Source organism: Haplochromis burtoni, unplaced genomic scaffold (genome assembly GCF_018398535.1).
Source record: "Haplochromis burtoni strain Fernald_Lab_line unplaced genomic scaffold, NCSU_Asbu1 Contig_377, whole genome shotgun sequence".
NCBI classification, from domain to species: domain Eukaryota; kingdom Metazoa; phylum Chordata; class Actinopteri; order Cichliformes; family Cichlidae; genus Haplochromis; species Haplochromis burtoni.
In genome coordinates, this window is record NW_024582738.1 from 142,612 (window position 1) to 158,016 (window position 15,405).

The following is a 15,405-nucleotide window of genomic DNA, read 5'->3' on the forward strand; positions in this document are numbered from 1 at the left end:
GTTTTCTCTTCTTATCTTATGTACGGAGGTCAGCTATTGCAATTTGGTTATTTTTTTTTTTCTTAGGTAAGTTTGATAAATATTTCAGATTGTTTCTTTTTGTTTGTTGTTTTGGTATAAAGGCCACCATGAAGTTACACTCAGCTCCTTATTAGTGTTCCATCCTAAAGAAATAACATATTATTAAAAACATTTAAAAATCATTGTAAAATTGTACCATCTGTGTGATGTGGCTGCTTGAAGTTTGATTAGGATGGGTCACCTTTATGTTGTGGTCTGGCTGGATCACACCAGACATGTTAAATAAAAAAAAATTAAAAAAAAACTTAACTAGAACCTGTTTGACTAAATGAAATAGGCTATAAGTCCTTAAAATGAAATAATTCATACCTTGATCTCAAGAAACCCAAGAAAAAATGTGAACAAATTCACTGAAAAGAGTGGAAAGAGTTAAAAAGGGATTTCTAAGGCTTTGGGACTCCAGCAAATCACAGTTAAAGCCATTATCCACAAATAAAGAAAACTTGTCCTGACACTTACTAAGAGTGGCCAGCCCACTGAGAGCACATAGAACGAAGGTTTTGGAGTGGTATAGGATTGCCTTAGACTGCTCATACTAGAAAACCTTCCAGTAAATTAAGTTCTGCAAAGAAAAGTGGGCAAAAAATTCCTCCACAGTGTCGTACAAGTTCTTGCAGCCAAAGGTGGTGCAACCAGTTATTAGGTTTAGGGGGCAATTACTTTTTTACATAGGGCCATGCAGGTTTGGATAGCATTTTCTGCTTAATAAATTAAAGCATCATTTAAAAACTGCATGCTTTGGCTATTTCTATTTAAAATTAAAATGTGGTTGATCAAGTGAAATATGTAAGTATAACAAATATGCAAAAATGAAATTAAATAAAGTAAATAAAATAAAATAAGAAATCATGAAGGAGACAAATAATTTTTCCCCAGCACTGAGTGCTTGGGCCCAATGTAAGTATTCATTAAATCATTAAAACAGCAAATCAATGCCTTTTGTACAGGGAAAACCAGTTAACAGTCAGCATCAGCTTCAGTGTGAGCATTCATGCTTAGTCTGTTTTGATGCATACGTTCTAGTATCCGATGTATGCTACTGAAGCCGGGCCTGTCTGATGGGTGTGTACTCCAACAGAGTCTCATCAGATTATAGAGCTCCAAAGGACAGTTCTCAGGACAGGAAAGGATGTGACCATCCCTCACATAGTAAATAACCTCCTCATGACCCATACCATAATATGGCTGCATCCCATGGGAGAAGATCTCCCATAACACCACACCATAGGCCCAGACATCTGACTCTGTAGTATAGCGATTGTAGAATATAGACTCTGGAGGCATCCAGCGAATGGGGATGGCATCATTTTCATTGGCTTTGTAGTAATCAGCTGAGTAGATGTTTCTGGAGAGGCCAAAGTCTGCAATCTTTACCACCATTTCCTCTCCAACCAGGCAGTTCCGTGTCGCCAGGTCACGATGGACAAACTTGCGCTCAGACAGGTATGCCATTCCTGCAGCAATCTGCTTGGAAATCAATAACTGCTCTGTACAAGAGAGAAGCCCGGCCTCCAGCTCAGAGGAGAAACTGCGACCCGACAAGCTAGCACGACTGAGGGTGCGCACTGACTGGGTTGGAGATCTGCGGCGCAGGAACTCGTTGAGGTCACCATGGGCCATATACTCAAACATCAGACACATTGGTTTACCCACTGCACACACACCTGAGGAGAGAGCACACAGGAAACTATTTGATGGCCTATTATATAGATTAGCGCTTTTATTTTCCCACCACAGATGTTTTTGAAGAAGAAACACAAATATTTACCATAAACACATCAGTCCCATCACTGAAAACACTAAATTAACAGTTTTTCTTCTACAGTATCACATAATGAGTTCATTTACCTTAAAATGCCAAAAAAAAAACCAAAAAACTATTACCCAGACATAAACACAGATGGGCATGTACTCACAAATAAGTCGTGCATAAGTTCTTACATCTACTTTAGTGGATCTTTGATATAAATATGATATATTTATTTTTGGCAAATTAAGTTTCTACTTTTTTTGGACTTTTTTCCTGAGCTGAGTTTGGGGAAATGATGGCAAATGAAGGCAGATTATTAAATTGAGAGTGTAATGACTGAGGCTGCTCATGTTATAAATATCACTTGTGATTAATACAAGTTATTTGTTTACATTTTTAACAGTAAGGGCTTCCACGGGCTTTGGATGTTTGATGAGGACAGCACAAACAGTGCTACAGTATCTTTAAAACGACATGGATTTATTTGTTAAATGCCAATTTATACTGAATATAGTGGGCATGCAACCTTTATTTGACAGAACTTCCATACTTATTGGATAAAAACTTAAACTGCAGGAGTGACATGTCAACTTTAAAAAACAAAACAAAAATCAAGCATATGAATGAGGTCTTTGGTGAAACAGGATCTTGACAAAAGTGACAAAATTCATCCTACTTTATTTCCTCCTTATTTACTACAACTCTATAAAAGAGTGTCTGTCTGCTTGTTTGTTCTTCCATTCCTGTGAGTACTTGTTGCAGCTTGTGAGCACACACTGCCAAGACTAGCCCTCCGGTCTGCCATCCATATGGTTCACAAAAAAGTTTCAGTTCTTTTGAGCAGAAGTTAAAAAATATATTGCTAGATGAACAGAAATACACCACTTTCAAACAGTGCCTTCAGTTCACTCTTCTTTTCTTCTCACTTTAGTGCACGAATAGTGTAATTTATGCAGTTAGTGCATTGAAATGTACCAACTTATTATTGGCTGCAGTTATAATTTTGATTCTGTTTTTCAATGAAAGAAACTGGAAGCTCAATGGCCCATTGGTCATTTTAAATCAGTTTAAACTTTGTTCAAACCCAGTAACATTTATTTCCCCTCCTTGTTGAGGTTCCAAAGCCACACAAATTATGAAATGTGTCATGCTGAATTCTGGGGAAATCAATGAAGGGCCTTATTTAGCTAGACGGAAAATCACTGCACAGTCAGCCCTTGGACTGCATTTGGCACTGCCCTCCAGGGATGTCCACTGCAAGTAAGGGAGCGCTCATATAGGTGCAGCTCAGTGGTGGAACACAGAGTTGGAACACTGTACTTCAGCGCACAGTTGGTCAGATGTAATCTTTTTTAAAATCTGATTGGATCAAAAATGTTGAAATAGATTCAAAATTTTCAAAATTGTGGAATGAGACAACCTTATGTAATCCACTCTTTTATCATTACTATTATTATTTCTCTGTTATTTTGAGCACACAGTTATTTCAGGAATTTAGGATTGAGAAAACTTGGATCCAGTTTTATTTTATGTAGCATCATTTATGAAACATCCATTAATCACATCGTTCTAATTATAATGACACCATGAACTGAGACAATCCCAAGCACAGTTTCTCTTCCTTAGCAGATGAAAGTGCACTGAAGACATTTTCATCTGGTAAAGATAAAGAAAAAATTGTTAAATGAAGAAATCTGAATCTTTTTTCTTTAATTGAGTGATGAACTTTTTTTATTTATACAAATCAAAAAAAATTAAAGTATGCACTCATTTGTTAAGATAATTGTACAGGCAGAAAAGTGGGACTGAATACCTGATCCTGGATCGTGAAATGTGAGATTTCTTAATCCAAATCCAAATTATTCTGATCTATATTAAACTTTCTGAACAACTGAAGCCAGAAGCTAAAGTATTTGTATTTAGTTGTAGTTCACTTTTTTTGCGATTGCAACATACTTCCAATGAACTTTAGGGGCGAGGAGGAGGTTGGAGGTCATGTTCACTTAATTCATATCCTGTGGGTCACTAGATAGAACAGCTCACCAGAGAACAATTATCATGTGTGTGTGTTTGTGTGTGAAGGTGGCTGGGTATATATGCTTCTGTGTACAGGGTGGGGGAAACAAGTTGTAATTTAGTGCCAGTGACCTTTGCTAAAGGACGGTAGCTGGATTAAAATGTTTCACTCATTGCTAAATATATAGAAGACAGAGGCCACACACGGCACAAGACACATGTAGACTTATGGTATATCTAATTCTGACGCATTCGTGTTTTGGATGATGCATATATTCCTGCACATGATTTACGGCTATATTATTAGTCTAGAGGGTAATTAAAGGTTAAGGAAATAATCTAATCAACTCCAGTTTCATGCACACCAGAGTCTTTGCTCTTAGTGTGTCACTCTCCAGATGAGTCATCTAAAATGAATGCCACTCAGAAAATAACAAAAAATAGTGAGTGAGGGAGTGACTGAATGCTAATTTTGAAGAAATATATTGCACAACGACTGGAGCTGCAAAAGAAAACTTCTTTGAGCACAGCCAGTGATCAACAGCTCTGTTTATTCGCTGACCGCACCAACTATGCTGTATCTCCAAATGTCTTCCTGGAAATATATTTGGATGTGAGCTGTTTGTATTAGATTAGATAAGCTGCATTAGTGAAGATACGGAATTTTAATAGAGCACATTTGTTTTATATTGGCCAACAAAGGCACATTAGTTGTCAGTCAGCACTTCTTTACTGGCAAACAGCACTATGTGGATTATTCTCGGACTTTGATAGGTCCACAGCGGGAAACAAACAAAAAAAAGCATCTGAAGAGAGTGAATTCTTTCAGAAAAATTGCTGTTTGGAAAATCAGACTCAGGGAATTACTAAGAGGCAATCTTTTCTTTTTAATTTTATTATTTAGTTCTTTTTAATGAAAGCTGTACAGTTTTTTGAAAGTTTATTGTTAAATTGTTGCTTAACATAAGCAGGTGAAAACTAACAACGGAATAGAAATATTATTTTAAATGACCCAAAAGACTCTTCTATGAGTTGAAAAGCATTCTTTTCAAAAGCTCTTTGTTTGGTCCGGCTTCTTTTAAATAACTGATTTATTTTAGATACCTAAATGCACTTTCAGGCCATAAAACTCTGAAACCAAATAATAAATGTTGATTTCTATCAGTTTTTACATGTCCAATTCTGTCTTTTCAATCTTGTTTGAGTTTTTTTCTTCTTCCTCCATTTCCATGTTTCTGTTTTTCCACTTTACTTTACTTCTCCCTGAAGTAAACTCAGGGATTCGGCAATTATTCAATGTAAGCTCCATCTGTGACCGTTGTCTCTTTGGAAATCAGATTTTTCGTTGCACACTTTTTCTCTCTCGTTTGCACACAAGCACACACTAACCTAAGAGTCGAACTATGTTTGGATGGTCAAATGCGGCCATGAGTGCTGCCTCTCTCTGGAAGTCATTCTGCATGTCAGCTGAAGCTTCCTCCTTCAACATCTTCACAGCAACCATTGTGAAAGACTCCATGGGTAGCAGGCCTGGAGCTCTGAAACAGACACAAACAAAGATATTCTTGAACTGAGCACAAAAATATTATATTATCAGTATTTCTAGTGTATTGTTAATGTTTTTGTCACTAATGCATAAACCAGACTTTTGTTACCATATGTTTCAAATGTGTATTTTAGCTTTACCCAAAAGTGTCTAAGTAAACAACACAGCTATTTAAGCGTTAGAAATATGAATGAAACACATATATGAACACATATTTATGCTAATAGGTCTACAGAGAAATACTTCCTCTGTTGGCTCAGGCGCAAAATGATGTTTCCTAAAGTAGATATAGCTGGGACAATAATCTTGATAAAAACAATGATATCACACACACACATACTGTAGAGTCACACAAAAAACAGACTGAAGCGCTGATGTCAGAGAAGAAGTTATTTTTTTCCTCAGGTCTATTTAAGTAACTATCTTTCACGTGGCTGTGTGTGTGTGTGTGTGTGTGTGTGTGTGTGTCACAAATGATTAAGTGCACTCTATAGTCATGTATTTACTGAGTGAATGTGCACACAGGAAACAGCTTGTGTTTGCTTTTGATTTAGATTGAGATGCATACATTACATTGTACTAAAGAATGCACATACATACTGTGTACTTCATGTGCACATGAGTTTATTCCTGTGAAACTTCTGTTTTGGAGGTTTCATATCATAGTTGTATAATCATACAAGTGTGTGCGTTAGAGTATGTATTTGTGTTCATGTCTATATACTGCACCTTTCTAGTTTTCAACGAGGGATTATCATCTAGCCTTAAGGACATCTCTCAGATTTGACTGACTATGCACTCTGTGCATAGTCATTATGTGCTACTGTCATAATGCTGCATGCTATTATTGTACTGCTCTGTGATCAAGCTATCATATGATGTGATTTGATGCCTCCGTTTATCTATTGCATTAGATTTATGTGGCTTCTTAAATGTTGTCTATCGTGTGCTGCTTTGAGTTGACTTGTTATAATCATGTTACTTACAACACAATAAGAAATTCTATTTAAATTGAGATTCCTTTTTTTTTTGTATTAATCAAATATTTTTTTTAGTTTTCAAAACAGGCAGTTGAGCATTGAGCTTTACATTCTTTATTTTGTAGCACAGTCATGGACGTCATATGGGTGACAAGGCTGTGGTGCATGAATAACAGGGAGTCTAACAAAGTTGAAAAACCTATATCGAGGAGATCTAAACTGATTTACTTCTGCTGTTCTGAATTCTTGGCTGTGACAGCAAACAATTATAGATAGCTGTGATTGTGAAATCCTGTATTCAATAAACCTTGTAAAATGCAACCAAAAAAAAATTGGATTTGGGTTATTTTAGTAAACTACAAAAAACTGTCAAAGACATTTGATAGGTTCAGTGGCTCTGCTATATGTTTGCTTCATGGAGTCATGCCACTGTATGTCATCATGAATTTAAGCAGATTGCACCAATATTACAACATTCTGACTGATAACGAGCACTACAAACTTCTGACGACTGCTATCTATCAAGCCTAAAAGAATTAGATTCATGCTCATGACCGATTTATGACTTTTTAGAAATATGACCCAGCTCTGGTATTGAGTGTGATTAAAGAGATAGGTTTGCAACATTCATGTCATGCTGTAAACAGGCTCAGGGTGCAGTGAAAGTGACACCTGTAACAGCTTGCCTTGTGACTTTGTGAATGACGCAGCAGTTCTCAAAATGACCAGTGACCTTGTTTAGCCATGTCATCCTTCTCAGTCCTGTCTCATTCCCTTGCCCTTTCCCTCTGCCTTAGACATATCAGCATCATCAGCTTAGTCCCTGGATGCGATTATGATTATGACATGGCAATATTAAATATTAGTGTGCAAAAGCAGTGCTGCGCTGGAAGAAAACATCCTTTTAGATCTCTAACCATTTGATGAGAAATACTCTTGCTTCCCCTTAATCTCTCTTTTTATCATATTTGTTCATCTCTTCTTTTGTCCATGCTGTCTTTCCCCAGTTCTCTCTTCTTTCTCACCTGGCTTGGAAAACTCGTCCAAAGGCTCCTTCCCCGATATCTCGGACGTATTGAATATTATTTCGGGGATACTCAAGGGCCAACAGTTTTGAGTTCAGCAGCAGAGGAACGCGCTGGTACATGGGGTTAGGGTGGAGTCGATCGAGCAATAGCTCTGATGGAAGGGCGTTCAACATCGGGGTCTCTATTACTCTTCTAATAAAAATAAATAAATATAAGCGTGAGCATTACAAGGATAAAAACAGACACTAGATAAAGAAACATATTCCATCTTTATCATCTTTCTTTTACCTCTTCCGATTCCTCAGTTGCTTCTTCCATCTGCGGCAGCCAAGAATGATAACGGCAAGAAATACTGCAGTTGCAAGAGCAGTCAGGATAACGACGATGACAGACATTGAGTAAGCTGGAGATGATGTTGTGGTCACGGGAGGGAAACGAGGGGTCTGGAGAGGGTCTCTAGACTCTGGCTTCACTACTTAAAAGCACAGATATAGGAAAAGTCACTAAACTTGGAAAAATGACAAATCTAGAACTCTGTTGTCTAAAATCCAGATTGTGCAGTCAAAGTTTTGGCTACTGGGTAGCTTTTAGTCTACTGTAGGTGAAGTGTTGGTTTCAAGTGTAAGAAAAACAGGAACTGTAAACAGGTGAAGTGGGGAAAAAAGTTCTGAATGCAGAGGGCAGTACCTGATGCTATGCTTGTTTCCCCACACTGTGGAACAGCACAGTACTCCCAGCGTATGTTCGGATTTAAGGTATAACACCAGGGCTTGTCACTGATTCCTCCTGGGTTCCTGCAGTGATTGCCTGAATTCTTCAACTCTGGAATGACATCCACTGACAAATGGTGCTGGTGGGGAACCTGCAGGATAAAGCACAGTAGTAAGGATCAAAAAAAGAGAAACACTTTCTCAGGCCTTTCCCACTAAGAGGAATAAAATAGAAAAAGAAAAATCACCAACATACATACTGCAACAAGGACGGTTAAGTATATTAATTGGTGAATAAACGTGGTTTGCAACCTGTGAGTACAGGGCTGGAGTCTGTGTAATGCATGATCTCTTTTCTGTTCTGCTGCTGACCCTGTATTCCGAGGGGGTAAAGAGGAAATCTACCTTTGCTGAGGGATCAGTTCTAGTGAGTTTTCTGTGAAAGAAAGAATTGATTTGGATGGATAGTTTTTAAAACTGGTGAGTCTCAAATCAAAAGTGAAGCTAAGATGACCTTCCAAATATTTCTTCCAGGTTCTGTTCTGTGTAGTAAGGTTACAGCTCCATAACCATGGGCTATTGTGAGGGACATTAGGGGTTGCATGACTGTTCCTGGAATCTAGACTGCCAACTTAAATATGGAACATCTGGTGGGCTTGTATGTCATGAGCTTTAATCATAAAAAGAGCAATGGCCAACTCTATCCCAAGAGACATGAAGACATGAACTGAAAATGTTGGGTTCAACACATGTTGCTGTAGCTGAACGTGTGAAGTCAACAGCATGGGGTTGATTCCTAACTGGTGCCAGGAATGCTTAAAACAACAGATCTTCGCACTAGAATGACAACTTAGGCCATTTGTCATCGCCTTTCAAGATAATACACTGACATTTGGCAGGAAATGGGATGCAAGCCTCCATTGTCAAAGTGTAACACTTCATACAACCAACCATCCTCCCCAATCTTCTTCCTGCAGGCATTTTGCATTTTGCAACACTATTCTGCAACACTCTAGATCCATAGAGAGAGAGGATTTCTAGCAGAAAAGGGGGTTTTGGAGCATAAACAAATGATCTCTGCTGGTAAGTAATCCCCAGCAGTGGATCAAGTTGCATTTCCTGCAGAGAACTCGACCCTTTTTAATGTTTAATTAGTGGCCACTGTGTTATTATTTTATGGATGATTCTTACGCCGAGTCATATATATACCATGAGAATGACAGTGTTGTATAGTATGTTTAGTTCGTTAGCAATGTTTTCCCCTGCAATAAAGTTGTGAATCATCGTCTGCAGTATTTCTATGACTCAGCACAAAATGGCACCAAAGTTACTCCATTCATGTATCATGTACATTTACAGTTTACATGTTTGTGCTGAACGGAAATGTGATTTTTATGAGACAGAAGTCATTCTAAGCAGAATAGCATATGTTGTGGAGCATTACAGTGTTCTGCTCATTTCCCATAAAACTCAAAGAGCTGATTAGGGATCATTTGTATTATGAAAATATTTATGTAAAGCATATGCTCTCTGATGTGTGGAAGATAGAAGACAAAGCAAAGGGGTGGGGCTAAAGGCTAAAGCCCCAATTTTGGGGGCAATGAAAGCTACTGATTAAAAAAATAATTCACAACATTTTTTAAATTTTTTTTTTATTTTGAAGGATGGACTTTGGCATATGTACCTCAGTGGTTTGGTCAGTTGCCTACCATTCTTACTTTCCAATCTTAAAACAAAGGATGTGTCAGACCATACATACTGTTGTAACCAGACTATATTTTTTTTATTAACTCCTTACTCTGCGTCTTGTACTTCAGTGTGGCTGTCATTTTGTTATGGGACAGCTACTTTGCCCTATAATGTATCACACTTTGGGTGTGACTCTTAGTTTAACACCCTCTGATTTCACTCTGATGTTTATATTTAACACAAATCTTGTCTGATTTTCTATAATAAAATGACAATGAGATGCAAGTAAATTTATGAACTTGTAAAGTACACATCCCAAAGCACCAAGGTCTATCTGAAAACATCTACTGAAAAAAAAATGGTTGTTGAGTTCAAAATTGTGCAATCACATTAACATTGCCTTGGGAGAATTGTTACAAGAGACATTACCCCAATAATGGTGGTATATGCTGCTTACAAGGAGGAAATGAAAGCTTTGGTGCTGGCCAGGAACTTCAGCTTAATCATCAAAATGATTCCATCATGTTTAACAGCTCACCTTCTGACTTATGTTCAGCCAGGACATTATATCAGAAAGTAACAGTCTTTTCCTGGAAGCAGCATGGACTAAAGCCTAACTTCCTGATGTCACTCTGTCTTCTTTATAGCTTCAATCCTATTGTCCTAGTGCAGACAACACACAGCACTGGTTTGCTAAGCCCTGCTCCCTTTAGTGCTTCTGCACTTACCACTTACCAAGCTCTCTGTTTTCCGGTAACACTTACGAAGTTTATGATGTCAATTCAGACCTGCCTCTCAAATGTATGAGTAATTTGATGAGTCTGTGGTCACAATTCAAGATTATGGTATTAAAAAACACACTCGGAAAATCCAGGCTTCTTCATTTGTACAATATCATGTCTAAACAAAAAATTACACTAGTCCAATCTGTTGTAAATGGCTATGTAAAGGAGCTAACATTTTCCCTAATGTCTTAAAGATAAGAATTTAAAAAATCTTCTGGAATGAATCTAGAATTTAAACAAGACTATCTTAGAAAAGGAAAAATAAGGCTGGATAAGCATATATGTGGAATAGACTATTGTTCTTATCATAGTGCCATGCATAGAGCTTAGATGATTAGAACATTCTAATTGAAAGGACGGTGTGCATTGTTATTGTCACTATGCTATAACAGTGCAAAGTGAGCTAATTTTAATTCAAATTAGCAGATAGGATGCAAACTAAAGGGTATTTGTAAAGTCTTACAGTTCAAATAAAAAAAATAAAACAGTCAATGCCACCTTTTTACTTTCAGTATTCAACATTCAATTCCACGGGATTGTCTGCATTTCCCCCCCACAAATGATCACCCTTCATACAGTGCAGGTAATCTTATTATTCCTACATAACTCTCACCAAGCTCAGGCGTGATGCGGCGATTCTGTTTTTGACATACATTGAAATTTACCACGAAAGAAGATGAGCTCATATTACAAGTTGACACTTGTTTGTTGAATGTTTTATGAAATGAGCCCTTTACCACAATAGGATTCTGGAGAAGGATTTTTTTTCTTTTTTTGGTAATTTTTCCAGTGCCTGCCTTTAATTAAAATACATTTCAATTTTGCAGAGAAAGGGTGTTAACATTCTGAAGCTAAAATAACTGTACATTTAGTGGTATAGTGGTACTAGTCTTGACTTTCCCATAAATACATGTAATATACAGTGACTATATTTCTGCACAAACCAATCCATGCACACAGACACACAAGCATCTCTGGCCAATGTCATCCAGTATCGAGAACAGTAAACATGTCACTGGTTTTAAGAGTGAAGATGGTTGAACTGAATATAATTCTTGTAGAATACAAAACCGAACCTATGTGTTTATGTTTACTTGTTTACATCAGACACGGTTAAATGTGGTATTCATATGTTTTCTTCATGTGGTCTTATGCACACATAGTTTGGGGTGTTTACGAAGAATAAAACAACAACAGTTCAGTAGTAAACATAAGTGTAAGTACTAACATTTGAAAACTGGATTAGAAAGCAAGCTTTTTCGCAGTTAGCAGATAGTAGAGTATATATGCGTGAGCAAATCCAATATGCTGAAGTGGGAGTGGGTGTGTGTGTGCGTGTGTTTCAGTGACGGAGCATGTGGAACATATGCGTGTGAGAGCTAATTGCTTCCAGAGGCAGGATGTGACATAATGAGTCCCTCCCTCTCTGCTGACCTGGCGCACACACACACACACACACACACACACTGCACGGGAGAGTAGTAACAGTTCACCCTCTCACTGAGCAAAGCCATAAAAACATAAAGGGGCTTTTGGGCTACAGGAAGTGTGTGTGTGTGTGTGTGTGTTTAACACATTTGTGTGACTCTGTATTTGCTGGTGTTTGCACATGTAAGCATTTTTGTATGCTTTTCTGCTTCTGAGTAAGGGAAAGGAATGTTTTAATATAAAACTGAACATACATAAAACCTAAAACACACACACACACACACAAAATATCAGTGAAGCATCTTTTCTTGGTTAAAATCAGCTGAAAACACTCAAGTGTGTCCTGTTTTTTGATTACATGTGGTTATTTCATACTTTTGCTGGTTTTATACTTTAGTTATAAAATATCTAAGTAGTTTTGTAGCTCTAGGAACATTTACACAAATGTACCCAAAGACAACAATACCTGTTGGTTCCATGGTTGACATGGTGTCCCAGACCTGGTTACATTCACACTACCCTGGTAGAAATAGCCTCGGTCATTGTAACATGTTCCTGTTAATGTCAAACAGAACAGTTTACCGTAAGATAACAATGTTAACTGTAGCAATTACTTTTTAAAATAATAGAGTAATTCATTTTTGCATTGGACTAATTATGGCAGCTAGAAACAAATTCATTGTGATGTACTGAAAAAAATTTGTACTTACTTGTAATTAGATCTTTCTTGATGTCTGAATGTAGAAAAGATTAAGAAAAATGAATCTAAATATTGAGAAGAAGAGGAACTATGAAGTAGGGCTGCCACAAACGATCATTTTGATAGTCAAGTTGTCACCGATTATTTTTGCGATTAGTCGACTAATCAGATCATGCATCCATTGGACGTAAAACGTACAGCTTATTGCATCAGCAGCATCTGCTCTTATATAACTATCATTAGCTTACAGCTTTAAGTGTTTAAGGTATGTGCTAACTAAAAATAAAGACAAGATGATAGTTTATTAAATCTTAATGAAATCTGCAGATTGTTTCGGTGAAGTTTAATAAACTCCTTGCGATATAAAATATAACAGGACACCGGAGTATATTCTCAAGCATCTCACACTTCTGATAATCAGTTGTCTGCTCAGCTGTGTAAAAACTATAACTTTAATCTCAGCCAAACTGATTTACTCAGGAACAAATAAAATACTAAAAAAAGCCCAACAATAACATGTTTAAGTTATCTAAGTGACTTATATATATTTAACCTGAGTAGCGAAAGACGGCGGTGGGTTTGAAAACGATTTGCCGGGAGTCCGGTGTTCTCACCAGCTCTAGTGATCCTTGACCCCCGGCTAGCTATCGAGCTAGTGGGTAACAGACGTCTCCGAAAACGTCAGAGTGCTTTTGAAAATATGTGGTTTCTTGATAAACCAAGCAGATATTTGAAGTTTACACAACTATATTCTCGCCTGGAAATATGTTAAACGTTTATTTTGTGACCCAGAAAGAATAATAAGAGTAATATTAAACCTAACTAGCTGTCGCCATTGTTGGAAACTGAGCTGGGCTGCGCTATGAATTCTGGGACAGAGCTACTTCTTCGTCTTCGGGGTTTAACGGCAGCTGGCATCCTTGTACATGCAGTGCTGCCATTTTCTGTTTCAGTCAGTTATTACACTCTTAAATCCTACTACTTATTCCTGCATCTTTTGGGATCTTACAAAGCTTCAAACGACACGTCGACTATTAAATCAGTCGTCGACGATTTTGATAGTCGATGTAATCGTGACTAGTCAACTAATTGTGGCAGCCCTACTATGAAGTCATTTGAACCAGAAGATCAGTACTGATTCACTGAAACACACAAACACAGAGATACACACACCTGCAGCTATATATTTTGGCTCAATTCAGACAAACCCTCTTAATGACCTCATCAGTATCAATGACCTGCAGTGTAGCAGACTATGCTTTATTTGGCCCTTAGCACACACAGCTGTACCCAGCCAACTTTCTTTTACATAATGCTTCACTTACTTTTCATAGCTACTTTTTTTTTTTAGTTTAATGAAAGCAGAAGTCAATGTTCTTTTTAAAAAACAAAAACAAAAAAAATCTTTAATTTAACAGACTTGTGCAAGAGAACACAAGGTCAGTTTGCTCTTAAATACATTAGTCTTTGCCCAACTTATTTTACAACTACCAAACTAGCAATTTTTTACAACTAAAGTGGTTCAACAAACTAATTAAACTTCACTTCAGGTTGTCTTACCTGCAAAAGGAACATATGTACAACCATCAGGGTCTGTGTAAAGACTTGGTAAGGTCTGACATTTTGGCAGCAGTGAAACGGGAGCCTGGGACCCGGTGAGAGAGCTGAAGAGTCCAGACTGGACTGAACTGCTGCCTTCTATTATCAGCCACGCCTTATGGCAGTACAGCTCCTTCACTGCCAGGCAGTGTTCTCTGTTTATGAAGAAAAAGTGTATCAGATTCAGTGATTCTTTCTTTTGTTTAATAAATCTGAATGGGTCCAAATCTGTGGAGGGCCAAAAGTGCCAAACTGAAATAAATAAATACTTATACTAATAATACTAATTAATTATGCATCATTAAGTAATGAGAATTTGAAATAAGTAAACAAGCTATTAAATCCATAAATAATTATTTAGATGTAATTAAACGGTTTGTGTTCTGCAACCCATCATTAATTTATTTTCTCATTATTATTTTGAAAGGTCACAGACCAGACTGATTTTTTAAAAAGTGATTGAGGACTGTACAGCAGTATATTAAATTAAATTACGGTAAATATTACTGTTTAATCAACAGACTGTTAAGCAGCTCTTTCTTAAAACCATCATACATGTATGTATAACTCTTACTGAAAAAAAGATGTATATCACTTGTTAATGTTAGTTTATTAATTAATTTATTTTTACTCTAGCAGGCTTTTTCAAAACTTTCAAAACAGATAGCTCATGTTCGGAATTTAGTTGATTAAATATTAAATATAGAAAAAATTATCTTTTCTGGAGCTCGCTTGAGATCAGTCACCGTTATGCTAGTCCAGGTGTTTCTGATCCTGGTGAAAATGCTTGTGTCCTCATATTAAAATTTTTATTTTAAATTAAAAATAAGTTGTTCCAACTCATCTGAACATCTTGAAATAAAGATGAGATAATGAGTATTCAAAATATACTGAAAATGAGACATTAAAGTTCACTAAAACTATAAAGTTATGAAGCTTAATTTTAATGTTAGCCTAACCAATTTGCTTTAAAATAAATAAAACACCAATTATGCTACCCGTTAGTGACGTGTCGGTCGCGAACGAAATGGCTCTTAGAGCCGGGTCTTTGACGTGAACCACACGATCCGGCTCCTTATAGCAAGCCGTGGGG

General features: G+C 37.1%; 1 protein-coding gene across 1 annotated transcript in view; it reads right to left on the reverse strand.

The window, feature by feature from the left end:
• Positions 1-29: 29 nt before the first annotated feature.
• Positions 30-15,405, reverse strand: part of musk (muscle, skeletal, receptor tyrosine kinase) — a 37,069-nt gene continuing 21,693 nt past the window's right edge. Inside the window, exons 9-16 of the mRNA XM_014340548.2 lie at positions 14,274-14,467; positions 12,724-12,747; positions 12,480-12,568; positions 8,089-8,263; positions 7,690-7,876; positions 7,399-7,593; positions 5,237-5,385; positions 30-1,745 (exon numbers count right to left, since the gene is read on the reverse strand). Of these exons, the coding sequence (XP_014196034.1) occupies positions 1,039-1,745; positions 5,237-5,385; positions 7,399-7,593; positions 7,690-7,876; positions 8,089-8,263; positions 12,480-12,568; positions 12,724-12,747; positions 14,274-14,467 (1,720 nt within the window). The 3' untranslated portion in view covers positions 30-1,038. The remainder of the gene's footprint in view (positions 1,746-5,236; positions 5,386-7,398; positions 7,594-7,689; positions 7,877-8,088; positions 8,264-12,479; positions 12,569-12,723; positions 12,748-14,273; positions 14,468-15,405) is intronic.